Source organism: Diorhabda sublineata, chromosome 4, assembly GCF_026230105.1.
Source record: "Diorhabda sublineata isolate icDioSubl1.1 chromosome 4, icDioSubl1.1, whole genome shotgun sequence".
Lineage (NCBI taxonomy): Eukaryota > Metazoa > Arthropoda > Insecta > Coleoptera > Chrysomelidae > Diorhabda > Diorhabda sublineata.
This window is the reverse complement of record NC_079477.1, coordinates 35,613,671-35,626,590: the sequence shown is the minus strand read 5'-3', so window position 1 is coordinate 35,626,590 and position 12,920 is coordinate 35,613,671. Positions and strand designations below refer to the sequence as shown.

The 12,920-nt window shown below is 33.3% G+C and overlaps 1 protein-coding gene across 2 annotated transcripts in view; it reads left to right on the top strand.

Annotated features, from left to right (window-relative positions):
- The window catches only part of LOC130443485 (echinoderm microtubule-associated protein-like CG42247), a 30,617-nt gene that overhangs the window by 16,547 nt on the left and 1,150 nt on the right, over window positions 1-12,920 (top strand). The window contains exons 1-14 of one of the 2 annotated variants that reach the window (XM_056778146.1): window positions 1,390-1,420; window positions 1,495-1,683; window positions 4,027-4,381; window positions 4,450-4,588; window positions 6,264-6,413; window positions 6,471-6,642; window positions 6,694-6,789; window positions 6,854-6,991; window positions 7,054-7,314; window positions 10,161-10,289; window positions 10,346-10,637; window positions 10,699-10,881; window positions 12,626-12,721; window positions 12,787-12,901. In XM_056778146.1, the coding sequence (XP_056634124.1) occupies window positions 1,418-1,420; window positions 1,495-1,683; window positions 4,027-4,381; window positions 4,450-4,588; window positions 6,264-6,413; window positions 6,471-6,642; window positions 6,694-6,789; window positions 6,854-6,991; window positions 7,054-7,314; window positions 10,161-10,289; window positions 10,346-10,637; window positions 10,699-10,881; window positions 12,626-12,721; window positions 12,787-12,901 (2,318 nt within the window). In that variant the 5' untranslated portion in view covers window positions 1,390-1,417. Of the gene's footprint in view, window positions 1-1,389; window positions 1,421-1,494; window positions 1,684-4,026; window positions 4,382-4,449; window positions 4,589-6,263; window positions 6,414-6,470; window positions 6,643-6,693; window positions 6,790-6,853; window positions 6,992-7,053; window positions 7,315-10,160; window positions 10,290-10,345; window positions 10,638-10,698; window positions 10,882-12,625; window positions 12,722-12,786; window positions 12,902-12,920 lie in introns of those variants that run through there. The other variant, XM_056778145.1, reaches the window with a different exon arrangement.

Genomic DNA, 12,920 nt, shown 5'->3' with positions numbered 1-12,920 from the left:
TTATAATGGAAAAGTGACAAAAACTGACCAAATACTGCCAAAAAGTTAGAAAAATGACAGAATACTACGAAATAGTGACTTAAATTGACAGAATACTACGAAATAATGACTTAAATTGACAGATTATAATGGAAAAGTGACAAAAACTGACAGAATAGTATGAAATAGTGACTTAAATTGACAGATTATAATGGAAAAGTGACAAAAACTGACAGAATACTATTAAATAGTGACTTAAATTGACAGATTATAATGGAAAAGTGACAAAAACTGATAGAATACTATGAAATAGTGACTTAAATTGACAGAATACTACGAAATAGTGACTTAAATTGACAGATTACAATGGAATAGAGACATGAACTGACAGAATACTACGAAATAGTTACAAAAAATGACAGAATACTACGAAATAGTGACCAGAACTGACAGATTACAATGCAAAAGTGACTAGAACTGACAGATCCGAAAAAATGAATAAAAATGAATGAATACTGCGAAATAGTGACTTAAATCAATATTATAATGAAAAAGTGACAAGAACTGACAGAATACTATGAAATAGTGACTTAAATTGACAGAATACTACGAAATAGTGACTTAAATTAACAAATTATAATGGAAATGTGATAAGAACTGACAGAATACTACGAAATAGTGACTTAAATTGACAGAATACTATGAAATAGTGACTTAAATTGACAGAATACTATGAAATAGTGACTTAAATTGACAGAATACTACGAAATAGTGACTTAAATTGACAGATTACAATGAAAAGTGAAAAGAACTGACAGAATACTACGAAATAATGACTTAAATTGACAGATTACTACAAAAAACGATGAAATGTGACTACATATACGTATTTTGAAAAAAAAAAACAAAGGACAACTAGAAATTCGATATCCTTGAGTTAGATTGGCAGCTAATTTTTTCTTTAAATTCATAACATCGAAAATGTTTCACGTGGTCTCGCAATTGGAGGTCATTTGTTGGCACGATAATAGGGCGAGACCCTCCTCTTTCATAACCTCGCATAATTTAGACAGGGTCGGCTTCTACATAAACTGAACGAAAATCTAATTCAATAATTTCATTCACATTCATTCGTAAATATCGCCCGCACCCCTAATACCGATCCTCGATTTATTCCCCACGCTGACCTTGGGTATATTCTCATGCCACTTCCACCCCCTACCCTTAATTATCACAAATCACACACCCCTATAAGAATTTACGAACGTCGTATCGAGATAGTTGCATTTCGACTGCCGGCGGCGGTTTCGCGATTTGTTTTTATGCTTTATATGACGTGACGTCGATTATTTATTTTTCTTTTTCGATCATCTATCGACAAATGTTGAATTTTACGTTCGATAACGACACCCCATTCGCCGTTATCCAACTTCAAAATATGGTAAATAGTCTCTATATATATTTTTTATCGCCCTCGTATAACGTTGTTGGCGCGTGAATTTGGACGTTTTGTAGGCCGCCAGTTACGGGAAGAAAAACGGGATTTGGTACGCCGCTCCCGGGGGACAGGGATGGAGTAAGGCGCCGAGTAGGAAAGCCTCGATTGTCGAAGGGGCGGATTCGCAGCCGCCCGGCGGCGGTCCCGTCAAACCGAGCACTGGAAGAGTCATTAGAATTATCAATAATACGGATCATACGGTACAGGTTAGTGGAAATCATCTGAATAATGACTAAATTATTTGTTTTTCCAGAGTTTCTATTTTCTAAATTTGTTTTTAGAGACTATCTTTGAGTCCTCGGTCGTTAGACTGGCTTTCGACCTAGTTTAGACGTTTTAGACAACTTTTAGATCTAGTACTACACTTTACATCATTTTTAGACTTGGTTCTCGTTTTCTAGGCACTTTTAGACCTAATTCAGATTTTTTAGACCACTTTTAGATCTAGTACTAAACTTTACACAGTTTTTAGACTTGTTTCTCATTTCCTAGGCATTTTTAGACCTAGTTTAGACTTTTTAGACCACTTTTAGATGTAGTACTAAACTTTACACCGTTTTTAGACTTGGTTCTCGTTTTCTAGGCACTTTTAGACCTAGTTCAGACTTTTTAGATCTAGTACTAAACTTAACAACGTTTTTAGACTTGTTTTTCATTTCCTAGGCATTTTTAGACCTAGTTTAGACTTTTTAGACCACTTTTAGATGTAGTACTAAACTTTACACCGTTTTTAGACTTGGTTCTCGTTTTCTAGGCACTTTTAGACCTAGTTCCCGCTTTTTAGTCCGTCCCCTTTTAGACCTACTTACTAGGTCATCAGTTTTTAAGCCCTTTCTTACATTAAATTAGTGTTTGACTACTAGATTCATTATGTTAATGAGTTTAAGCACTTAAAACTTCCCTTAGACCTAGTTTATACTTTTTAGATAACTTTTTGATCTAGTATCACTCTTCTACATTCTTTTTAGACCTTGTTCTCATTTTCTAGATACTTTTAGATCTAGTTCCCCCTTTCTTGACTCGTTTCAGACCTAGTACTTACCCTCCAGAACACTTTTATACCTAGTTATTAACTTATATACTATTTGTAGACCTTTTACGCATTTTTTGAAACTATTATCTAGTATCATCTTTTAGACCTAATTTTCTCCTTTCTATACTCTTTTTAAACCCATTTTTTCACCTTCTACACAATTTATCATCTTCTAGGCAATTCTTAGACCTAGCTCTAACTTAATTCACATTTTATTGACCTATAACTTACTTTGTAGACATTTCTATATACAGTTCTTACTTTTCACAATACTTTAGACCTAGAACTTTTCTTTTAGACTCTTTTTAGACTTAATTATCATTTTATAGACACTTTTAGACCTATTACTAATCTTTTAAACTCCTTATAGAGGTAGTTCCTAACTTCTAGATCCTTTTTAGACCTAGCACTCCCAATTTATACGTATTTCTTACTTTCCAAACACTGTTAGACCTAGTTATCTCCTTTAAAAGTACTTTCAGGTTATTTTCTCAATATCTAAACTCTTTTTAGACCGAATACTCACCTTTTAGACTCTTTTTAATACTGGTTTTTACGTTGTAGACCTAATTTATACCTCCTATGCTGTTCTCAACCTCTAGACTCTTTTTAGACCTAGTTTGCACTGTTTAGATTTGTTCGTTACTTCGCAGATACTTTTATACTTATTAATCATTTATTAGATTTCTTTTAGATCTAGTTTTCACCTTTTACAGTCATTTTTGACCTAGTTTGCACCTTCTAGATCCCTTTTAGAGCTAGCTCTTACCTTCAAAAGTCCTTTTAGACCTAGTTTTCCCCATGTAGAGTCCTTTTAGATCTTGTTTTTACCTTTTAGAGTCCATTTAAATCTAGTTCTAACCTTTTAGAGTTCTTTTAGACCTAGTATTCTCCTTTTCGAATCTTTTTAAAACTAGTTTTCACCTTTTAGAGTTCATTCAAATCTAGTTCTCATATTTTAGAGTTTTTTTAGTCCCAGTATTCGTCGTTTTGTGTACTTTTAGACCCAGTTATCACCTTTTTGAGTCCTTCAGACCTAGTTTTCACCTTTTTGAGTCTTTTCAGGCCTAGTTTTCACCTTTTTGAGTCCTTTCAGACCCAGTTTTCACCTTTTCGAGTCCTTTCAGACCTAGTTTTCACCTTCTATACCCCTTTTAGATCTAGTTTTCACCTTTTTGAGTCGTTTTAGACCTAGTTTTCACCATGTAGAGACCTTTTAGACGTAGTTTTCACATTCTAGAGTTCTTTTAGATCTTGTTTTCACCTTTTAGAATCCATTTAAATCTAGTTCTACCATTTTAGAGTTCGTTTAGACCTAGTATTTGTCTTTTTGAGTGCTTTTTAATCTAGTTCTAACTTTTTAAAGTTCTTTTAGACCTAGTATTCACCTTTTAGAGTTCATTTAAATCAAGTTCTCTCCTTTTAGAATTATTTTAGACCTAGTATCCGCCTTTTTGAGTCCTTTTAGACCTAGTTTCCACATTCTGTAGTCTTTTTAGATCTTGTTTTCATTTAGTGTCGCGTTCTGCTCAATCTACGTACTTCCCAACCGTTCGAAGAAGTTTTAGAAGATTTGGGTCAGGTGTTGAAAATGAACGGCGCCAAACGCATGTATACGGTGTCCGGTCAAGAAGTTCGAAGTTTTTCTCAACTTCGAAACGAATTCGCCGACGTCGATACGTTCTATTTGGGTAGCGGTAGCGTCGGCGGCGCTTCGACGCCGGCCCTTATGTTGTCTCCGGTACGTAGGGCGAGATCGAGAGCCCCGCAAACGGCTATAGTCGAGGATATAAGTAAACAGAGAAGGGCGAGGAGCAAGAGCAGACCGAGGACGTTGTACGCGCCCGAGAGCGAGATCATTCGAACCAACGGTGGGTGAATCGATAAATTGTCGTTAAAAGGGTTGTGAAAAAAAATTTTTTTTGAACGAAAATCGTAGATTATACGCTGTTGGAGGTGTTGAAGGAGGAACCGATCCGGTTGACCATCAAAGGACTCAGGAGAACTTTTTATCCGCCACTCCATCACGCTCCCATAGATAATACACCGCCCGATAAGAAGATGGTGCTCGATTGGGTGTATCCTTTCATTTTCAAAAAAAAATGGAGAATTTTGACTATTTTTTTGGTTTTTTCGATATTTTTTTCGAAAAAATTGCGAAAATTCCACTTTTCCCGTTTTCGTTGCTTAATTTTTTTCTTGCCCTCGTAAAATTGATCGAATTTTTGTTGACCATGGTATATATATAAGAAAAAAATAATTTTTTCAATTTTTTTTTTCTAATTTATTCAATTCTATTGACGTTAGAAAATTTAGAAACTTTCAAAAATCGATCGTATAATTTTTTTCCCGCCCTCGTAGTATCAAATTTGGATTTTCTGCTATGGAATATCGAAAATCCTTGTAATCGTGAATTTTATCAATTTTTCATAAAAATTAACTCAGTAATTATACAGTAAGAACAAAAAGTTAGTTTAAAATATCAAAAAATGAAAGTGCTTAATTTTTTTATTACCCTCGTAATATAGAATTCCAATTTTTAACTTCAAAATATTGAAATGTACTGAAAATACAACTTTTCGAAAAATTTTTATCAAAAAACAACCATATAAAATCCAATAAAACGAAAAAGTCTATGAGATATATAAAAATGAAGAGTTTTGAATTTTTTTTCCACCCTCGTAATTATGAATTTCAATTTTTGGCATTGAAATTTCAAAACGCATTACTTGAATCAACTTTTCTCAAAATTTCATCATGAAGCAACCATATAAAAATACTATGGGACGAAAAAGTTTATGGGGTATATAAAGAATGGCAGTTTTAATTTTTTTTTCACCCTCGTAATTATGAATTTCCATTTTTGGCAACGAAATATTAAAATGCAATACTGAAATCAACTTTTCTCAAAATTTCATCAAAAAACAACCATATTTTTTGGGACATATGAAGAATGTGAGATGAAAATTTTTTTCTCCCGCTCGTAATTATGAATTCCAACTTTTGGCATCGGAATATCAAAATTCTTCATGGGAGACAACTTTTCACAAAATTTCATCAAAAAATAACCACATAAAATACCATAAGACGAAAAAGTTCATGAGGTATATAAAAAATGGGAGTTTTAATTTTTTTTTCTCACCCCCGTAATATAAGATTTTAATTTTTAGCTTCAGATTAGGGAAATTTACTGCCGAAACAAAGTTTTCATAAAAATTTTATGAATGCAAAATCAATTATAATACCATAAGATCTAAAAGTTTATTAATTATATAAAAAAAGATGTTTTTTAATTATTTTCTCCCCCTCGTAATAAAGAATTCAAATTTTCAGCTCAGGAATATTAAAAAGCACTACAATAAGTAACTTTTCACAAACTATCTTCAAAATACAATTACATATAATACCATAAGATGCAAAAAAATACAAAAAGAGAAATTTTTCTAATTTTCATTTCTCCCCTCGTAACATTGAATATAACCCCTCCAAATGTATAAAAAAATGACATTTCTCGATTATATTAAACTTGACTATTTTTCCCTTAGTCGTATACAATTTATAATTTTTATTCGTATCTTGGTGGAATTGCGTCGAGTGTTGGCCTAATTGAACAGCTGTTGTTGAAAAAATGGCGGACGCTCCCATACGAATACACGACGATATTCAGCCCAATACATTCCACCGAAATTTAAATTTTCCTTTTTTTCGAATTGGTTCAAAAAAGTTTTCTTTACTAAAAATTGAAAAAAACAGTTACGGCTACAGGGGAATCGATTCGAAAAGAAATTTATGGGTGCTACCTACAGGTGAGTTACTATATTTCGTAGCGGCCGTCGCGGTTATGTACGACAGAGACGAAGAAACCCAAAGACATTACATCGGCCATACTGAAGACATACAATGGTGAGTATTTTTTTTTTTAATTTTTGATGTTTTTATTCGAAATTTTCGTGATTTAAGTATGGATCTGCATCCTTCGAGGGAAATGGTGGCTTCCGGTCAAAGGGGCGGTAGGAACCGGAAAACTCAAGCTCATATCAGAATATGGAGTACGGAGAGCCTCCAAACTTTATACGTTTTCGGTATGGGGGAGTTCGAAATCGGGGTGGCTGCGGTCGCTTTTTCGAATTTGGTAATAAAAAAACGAAAAAAAAAATATTTTTTTTCGAATTTTTTTTTCTAGAACGGGGGTAGTTACGTTTTGGCGGTGGACGGCGGTAGGGAGAGTATTTTATCGGTGTGGCAGTGGCAGTGGGGCCACCTTTTAGGAAAAGTTGCCGTAAGTCCATACCGGGGGCGGGGGTGGTGGTGGTATTTGTATTATTTAATTATTCATTTCGTAGACTCTCCAAGAGGAAATCGCCGGGGCGGTTTTTCATCCCCTCGACGATAATCTGATGATAACGCACGGAAAGGGTCATTTAACTTTTTGGAATCGAAGAAAAGACGGTTTTTTCGAAAGAACCGACATCATCAAACCGGTATATTGAAAAAAAATTGAAAAATTCGAATTATTTTTTCTTATTTTTCGATGTATTTCCAGCCGTCGAGGACTCTCGTTACGTCGTTGCAATTCGAGCAAGACGGTGACGTCATCACGGCCGATAGCGACGGTTTCATCACTATTTACAGCGTCGACGCCGACGGCGCTTATTTCGTTCGTATGGAATACGAGGCGCACAATAAGGGCGTTAGTTCTTTAATTATGTTATCGGAAGGTACTTTGTTATCGGGTGGGGAGAAGGATAGGAGGATAGCGGCGTGGGATAGTTTACAAAATTATAAAAAAATCACCGAAACCAAGGTAAAAATTCGCAAATCGACTGTTTCTACACATAAAATCGTTTTAGTTTTCATTCGACCTCGTATACATTTCAGTAAAATCAATTAACTCTCCACCCCTCGTATTCTAGCGGAACTAGGTCGGTTTTTATTCGCCCTCGTATACATTTTGATGAAATTTACTAATTTCCTACCCCTCGTATACTAGATGAGTCGATTTAGTTTTTATTCTACCTCGTATACATTTCAATAAAATTAATTAATTTTCTACCCCTCGTATAATAGGAGAGTCGATTTAGTTTTTATTCGACATCTTTAGTTTTTATTCGACCTCGTATACATTTCAATAAAATTAATTAATTTTCTACCCCTCGTATAATAGGAGAGTCGATTTAGTTTTTATTCGACCTCGTATACATTTCAATAAAATTAATTAATTTTCTACCCCTCGTATACTAGATGAGTCGATTTAGTTTTTATTCTACCTCGTATATATTTTAATGAAAATTATTAATTTCCTACCCCTCGTATACTAGATGAGTCGATTTAGTTTTTATTCGACCTCTTTAGTTTTTATTCGACCTCGTATACATTTCAATAAAATTAATTAATTTTCTACCCCTCGTATAATAGGAGAGTCGATTTAGTTTTTATTCGCCCTCGTATACATTTTAATGAAAATTATTAATTTCCTACCCCTCGTATACTAGGAGAGTCGATTTAGTTTTTATTCGCCCTCGTATACATTTTGATGAAATTTACTAATTTCCTACCCCTCGTATACTAGATGAGTCGATTTAGTTTTTATTCTACCTCGTATACATTTCAATAAAATTAATTAATTTTCTACCCCTCGTATAATAGGAGAGTCGATTTAGTTTTTATTCGACCTCGTATACATTTCAATAAAATTAATTAATTTTCTACCCCTCGTATAATAGGAGAGTCGATTTAGTTTTTATTCGACCTCGTATACATTTCAATAAAATTAATTAATTTTCTACCCCTCGTATAATAGGAGAGTCGATTTAGTTTTTATTTGCCCTCGTATACATTTTGATGAAATTTACTAATTTCCTACCCCTCGTATACTAGATGAGTCGATTTAGTTTTTATTCTACCTCGTATATATTTTAATGAAAATTATTAATTTCCTACCCCTCGTATAATAGATGAGTCGATTTAGTTTTTATTCGCCCTCGTATGTATTTTAATGAAAATTATTAATTTCCTACCCCTCGTATACTAGGAGAGTCGATTTAGTTTTTATTCGCCATCGTATACATTTTGATGAAACTTACTAATTTCCTACCCCTCGTATACTAGCAGAGTCGATTTAGTTTTTATTCGACCTCGTATACATTTCAATAAAATTAATTAATTTTCTACCCCTCGTATAATAGGAGAGTCGATTTAGTTTTTATTTGCCCTCGTATACATTTTGATGAAATTTACTAATTTCCTACCCCTCGTATATTAGATGAGTCGATTTAGTTTTCATTCTACCTCGTATATATTTTAATGAAAATTATTAATTTCCTACCCCTCGTATACTAGGAGAGTCGATTTAGTTTTTATTCGCCCTCGTATACATTTTGATGAAATTTACTAATTTCCTACCCCTCGTATACTAGGAGAGTCGATTTAGTTTTTATTCGCCATCGTATACATTTTGATGAAACTTACTAATTTCCTACCCCTCGTATACTAGGTGAGTCGATTTAGTTTTTATTCGACCTCGTATACATTTCAATAAAATTAATTAATTTCCTACCCCTCGTATACTAGCAGAGTCGATTTAGTTTTTATTCGACCTCGTATACATTTCAATAAAATTAATTAATTTTCTACCCCTCGTATAATAGGAGAGTCGATTTAGTTTTTATTCGCCCTCGTATACATTTTGATGAAATTTACTAATTTCCTACCCCTCGTATACCAGCAGAGTCGATTTAGTTTTTATTTGGCCTCGTATATATTTTAATGAAAATTATTAATTTCCTACCCCTCGTATACTAGCAGAGTCGATTTAGTTTTTATTCGCCCTCGTATACATTTTAATGAAAATTATTAATTTTATACCCCTCGTATATTAGGAAAATTATTCTAATTTTTATTCGACGTTGTATTATCAATGCAATTGATGAATTTTTATCGACATACCCTCGTATATATCAAATCAAATCAGAAACAACGATGGTAATTTCAAACAAACTTATATTTTCACCCTCGTAACGTAAATCTTCAAATGACTATCAAGGAATTCATTATTTTCATGGATATTTATCATTATACCCTCGTATACGTAACTTAAAAAATTAACAACACTTTAATTTAAAGCAAACGTTCTTGACTTTTATTTCGACCCTCGTATTGTTAATCTTCCATTATTTATGTTTTTAATGCATTTTTATCAATATACCCTCGTATAAGTGATGTCAAAACCGACAACTATAGGATTATAATTTGAAAAAAAAAACGTCAACAACTATTGTTTTCACCCTCGTAATTTAAATTGCACATTTTTTATTAAAAGAAATTCATGTTTTCATCAAAGTTTTACCAGCGTACCTTCGTATACATAACCTCAAAATCAACAATAAGGATCATAATTTAAAAAAAAACGTTAGCAACTTTTATTTTGACCCTCGTAATACAATTCGTCCATTTTTGATTGAGGAATTTGTTTTTAACGAATTTTTATCAACATACCCTCGTACACATATTCTCAAAATCAACAACAAGGGTCATAATTTAAAAAAAAACGTTTTCAACTTTTTTTCTAACCCTCGTAATATTCTAATTTTCTTTCAACCCTCGTAACGAAGAGTTATTCAGTTATTCATTAATGTGTCATAAATCTTGTAGCTACCGGAAGTGTTCGGCGGCGTAAGATCGATATACCCACAAAGACCCGGTAGAAACGACGGAAATATATACGTGGGTACTACGAAAAATAACATTCTCGAAGGATCTCTACAACGACGATTCAATCAAGTAACAAAAAATCCGCCATATTGTTTTTATTTGTATATTAAATATGTCGTATTTAGGTGGTGTTCGGACACGGAAGACAATTATGGGGCTTGGCCGTACATCCCGACGACGAAATCTTCGCGACGGCTGGTCACGATAAAAACATCGCCCTGTGGAGGAAAAACAAACTAATTTGGGTGACGCAAGTTTCCTTCGAATGCATTTCGTTGTGTTTTCATCCTTTCGGCGTCGCTCTGGCCGTCGGAAGCACCGAAGGTCACCTGATGATAATGAATTCCGAAACGGGGGTGGTCGTCAATACCGTCAGAGTATGCGGATCGCCCTTGAATTGCGTCGGGTATAATCCGAGTGAGTGAAATGATTTTTTTTTATTAAAAAAAAAATTGTTTAACATTTACATTTTTCGTAGCGGGGGATTTGATCGCCATAGCGTCACAAAATGGGAGCATATATTTGTTCAGAGTCAGTCGCGACGGTTATTCGTATAAAAAATCGAATAAGATAAGGGGGGCGCAACCCCTAATGCAATTGGATTGGAGCTCCGATAGTAATTTCATTCAAACTGTCACTGCCGATTACGATTTGTCATTTTGTAAGTATAATTATCTAAAATCTACCCTCGTATACCAAGACTTGCACTCACTATAAATTCTTCGAAAATATAATTTATACTCCGGTAAAATTAATTGTCGCTCTCGACTTTATTGTACTAACAATGTTGTGAGTATAATAATTTCTAATCGACCCTCGTATACTCATTTTTGCACTAAACTGCTTCGAAAATCGCAGTAACTTCGAAATATAATTCATAGTTTAGTAAAATTGATTGCTACACTCGAAATAATTTTCTATCAGTCCTCGTATACACATTTTTCCATTTTAAATATTTCGAAAAATTTAGTTCAGTCGATTTATTGGAAAAAAATGTTAATATAATGTATAATAATTATCAATCGACCCCCGTATACTTGTATCTTGCTTATAAATACTTCGCAAATTTTAGTCCAATCGAATTGGCCATAAAAATGCATTATAGTCCAGTTAAATCATTATAATTGAATACAATATAATCACTCCTCGTACATCTATTTCTAGAAATTTTAGTCCAGTCGAATTAGTTACATCACATTTTTATAGTCCCTTAAAATTATCCCTAAACTTGAATTTAATATGATGTATGTCAATCTTAAATCGCCCCTCGTACATTTATTATTACTCTGAGAAACTTTAGTCCAGTCGAATTAGTTACATCACATTTTTATAGTCCCTTAAAATTATCCCTAAACTTGAATTTAATATGATGTATGTCAATCTTAAATCGCCCCTCGTACATTTATTATTACTCTGAGAAACTTTAGTCCAGTCGAATTAGTTACATCACATTTTCATAGTCCCTTAAAATTATCCCTAAATTTGAATTCAATATGATGTATGTCAATTTTAAATCGCCCCTCGTACATTCATTATTATTCTGAGAAATTTTAGTCCAGTCGAATTAGTTACATCACATTTTTATAGTCCCTTAAAATTATCCCTAAATTTGAATTTAATATGATGTATGTCAATTTTAAATCTCCCCTCGTACATTCATTATTACTCTGAGAAATTTTAGTCCAGTCGAATTAGTTACATCACATTTTTATAGTCCCTTAAAATTATCCCTAAACTTGAATTTAATATGATGTATGTCAATCTTAAATCGCCCCTCGTACATTTATTATTACTCTGAGAAACTTTAGTCCAGTCGAATTAGTTACATCACATTTTTATAGTCCCTTAAAATTATCCCTAAACTTGAATTTAATATGATTATGTCAATCTTAAATCGCCCCTCGTACATTCATTATTATTCTGAGAAATTTTAGTCCAGTCGAATTAGTTACATCACATTTTTATAGTCCCTTAAAATTATCCCTAAACTTGAATTTAATATGATTATGTCAATCTTAAATCGCCCCTCGTACATTCATTATTATTCTGAGAAATTTTAGTCCAGTCGAATTAGTTACATCACATTTTTATAGTCCCTTAAAATTATCCCTAAACTTGAATTTAATATGATGTATGTCAATCTTAAATCTCCCCTCGTACATTCATTATTACTCTGAGAAATTTTAGTCCGGTCGAATTAGTTCAATCACGTTTTCATAGAATTTGATATAATGTATACCGATATTTTCACCAACCCTCGTAAATTGATTTCATAATCCAGTCAAATTAGTTGTGATACTCTCCATTATTAATACCCCGAAAATTTTAGTCCAGTCGAATGAAATCCAAATTTTGTTCCATGATTTAATGAAATTATTAGTTTCGCTCGATTTAAACATTTACAGGGGACGTCAAAACTTTAACACCCGAAAAAAGTCCGATAGCAGTAAAAGACGTCAAATGGTATACTCACAATACCACCGTCGGTTTTTTGATATCAGGTAAGTAACCACCAGAAAAAAAACGAACCAAAAATAATTCTTCTTCTTTTTTTTCCAAAAAAAAGGTATCTGGAACAATAGGTTCTACCCTATGACGTCAATTATAAGTACCTCGAGTCGTTCCGCCGCCCACGATCTACTAATAACCGGCGATACCGACGGTTATTTAAGGTTATTTAGGTACGTACCTCTCCCACCT